This window comes from Propithecus coquereli, unplaced genomic scaffold (genome assembly GCF_000956105.1).
Source record: "Propithecus coquereli isolate 6110/MARCELLA unplaced genomic scaffold, Pcoq_1.0 Scaffold4, whole genome shotgun sequence".
NCBI classification, from domain to species: Eukaryota; Metazoa; Chordata; class Mammalia; order Primates; family Indriidae; genus Propithecus; species Propithecus coquereli.
In genome coordinates, this window is record NW_012149729.1 from 12357125 (window position 1) to 12358940 (window position 1816).

At 30.5% G+C, this 1816-nt stretch overlaps 1 protein-coding gene across 1 annotated transcript in view; it reads left to right on the plus strand.

The window, feature by feature from the left end:
• Nucleotides 1–1816, plus strand: part of TMEM168 (transmembrane protein 168) — a 42469-nt gene that overhangs the window by 14250 nt on the left and 26403 nt on the right. The window contains exon 2 of the mRNA XM_012652743.1: nt 1634–1776. Coding sequence (XP_012508197.1) covers nt 1634–1776 — 143 coding nt within the window. The remainder of the gene's footprint in view (nt 1–1633; nt 1777–1816) is intronic.

The following is a 1816-nucleotide window of genomic DNA, read 5'->3' on the forward strand; positions in this document are numbered from 1 at the left end:
ACTTTTCAAAACTATATTTTCAAAACAAAACTGTTGTATTTCTTTATTCCAAATTTTTAGAAATCTACTCCAAGTGATATTATTCAGGGTTCAATTTAAACATTTTGATAAATATGATTAAGTTATATGTTAGGTAGAAATCAGAAAATATAAGTTTTCTAAGGAAAGGTCCTACCCTAAAGGGAATATCTTGTTTAAGAAAATGTCCTGTGAAACAACATATTGAAATATAATAGAATGTGCACTGGGCCTGAGAGGGCAGAATTCTGTGTTACCTTAGGGAAATTGTAACTCTGAACCTCAGTGTCTTTATCTAAAATGTACATGGTAATACCTATTCTGCTCATCTCAGGAATTTTATGAAGACCTAATAAGAATATGAGTGTAAAAACATTCTGTACACTGAAAAATGCCATCCAAATACCAGGAATTCAAAAAATTGGCAGTGAAGTTTAATAAATATTTGATTGCAGTTTTATTTCAAAATAATTTTTATCCCGAAATGTGTGGGACATCTGTATAAATCTATAAATATTGCTACATTTTTATTTTTCTTTTGTAGCTAAATACCTTTAAAATAGAAAAAAATAGTTCTTTGCCATTAATGGATTTTGATGACCAAGTTTTCATCATACTTTCTTTTGGAGGCGGAACCTCAAAATCAAAAATTTTTATGTGATTTCAAATATTTGACATAAAACCCCAAAATAGAATATTTGTAGGAAATATTTTTCTCCATGTTAAAGGCTTGATTAATAAGTCAAAAGTTCTCATGAGAAGTGAAAGAAACAGATTTGAAAGGGTCCCATAAAGTCACATGTAACAACTCTACAGAAAGAATGTGGAGTAGGGTCAATATTCTAAAGATACAGTTCAGGACTAAGTGACTATCATCCTTCCATTTTCTTTTCACTTAAATGGGTCCTTTAATTTTTTCTGTTTTATTGCAATTAATACCTAATTGCTGCCTCCTTTTAATATTTCTTCTGCCTTTCTACTTTCCATTCTGCTTTTAGGATGCTTAAATGTCCTTAATATTTTTTTTTCTTTTTTGTTAACATTTTGAATTTAAATGTATAGAGAGTTCAGTGCTTTTCAAAGGTAAACTGTATCATAAGAATGAAATTCATTTGATACCTTTTAGGGTCTTACCTTTCCTTAAGATTTTATTCCAATTTTTGTGTTTTTTTTCACAGAAAAAGGTGAGCCCTTTCTAAAGTACCCTAGTAAATGAATGTTTTATTTGAAAAATGACATAAGGCATGTAAGTTTAATCAGAGCTTTGTTTTCTGGCTTTTTCTATGTCATATCAAAGAGTGGGTATGTTTTTGTTTTTAATTTTTAGTTTGGATAGGATGTTGTTTGACAAATTTTAAAAAATGTGAGGTGCTGTGTTTTGCCACAACTTCCAAGAAGCTTAGAGATAAATTTAGGGTTCATTGTGCTAGTTAGCTCATCCATGTGTACTTGTCTGTTTTAACTTACAATTGTCTTTAGATCATTATTTTCCTTTTTATCCTTTTTGAAAGTAGAGATGAGAATGTGAATTGATATGCATGTACATCAGTATATATGCACACACACATAAATACATCCACACATACTGTGTAAACATGTTTTGAATTTCTTTTAGCCAACAAATGGAATCTTCTTGAGCATGTTTCTAATTGTTTTGCCATTGGAATCCATGGCTCATGGACTCTTCCGTGAATTGGGTAACTGTTTAGGAGGAACGTCTGTTGGATATGCTATTGTGATTCCCACCAACTTCTGCAGGTACAGTGATCTCGTATAGTTAATAATTACTTGATTCATA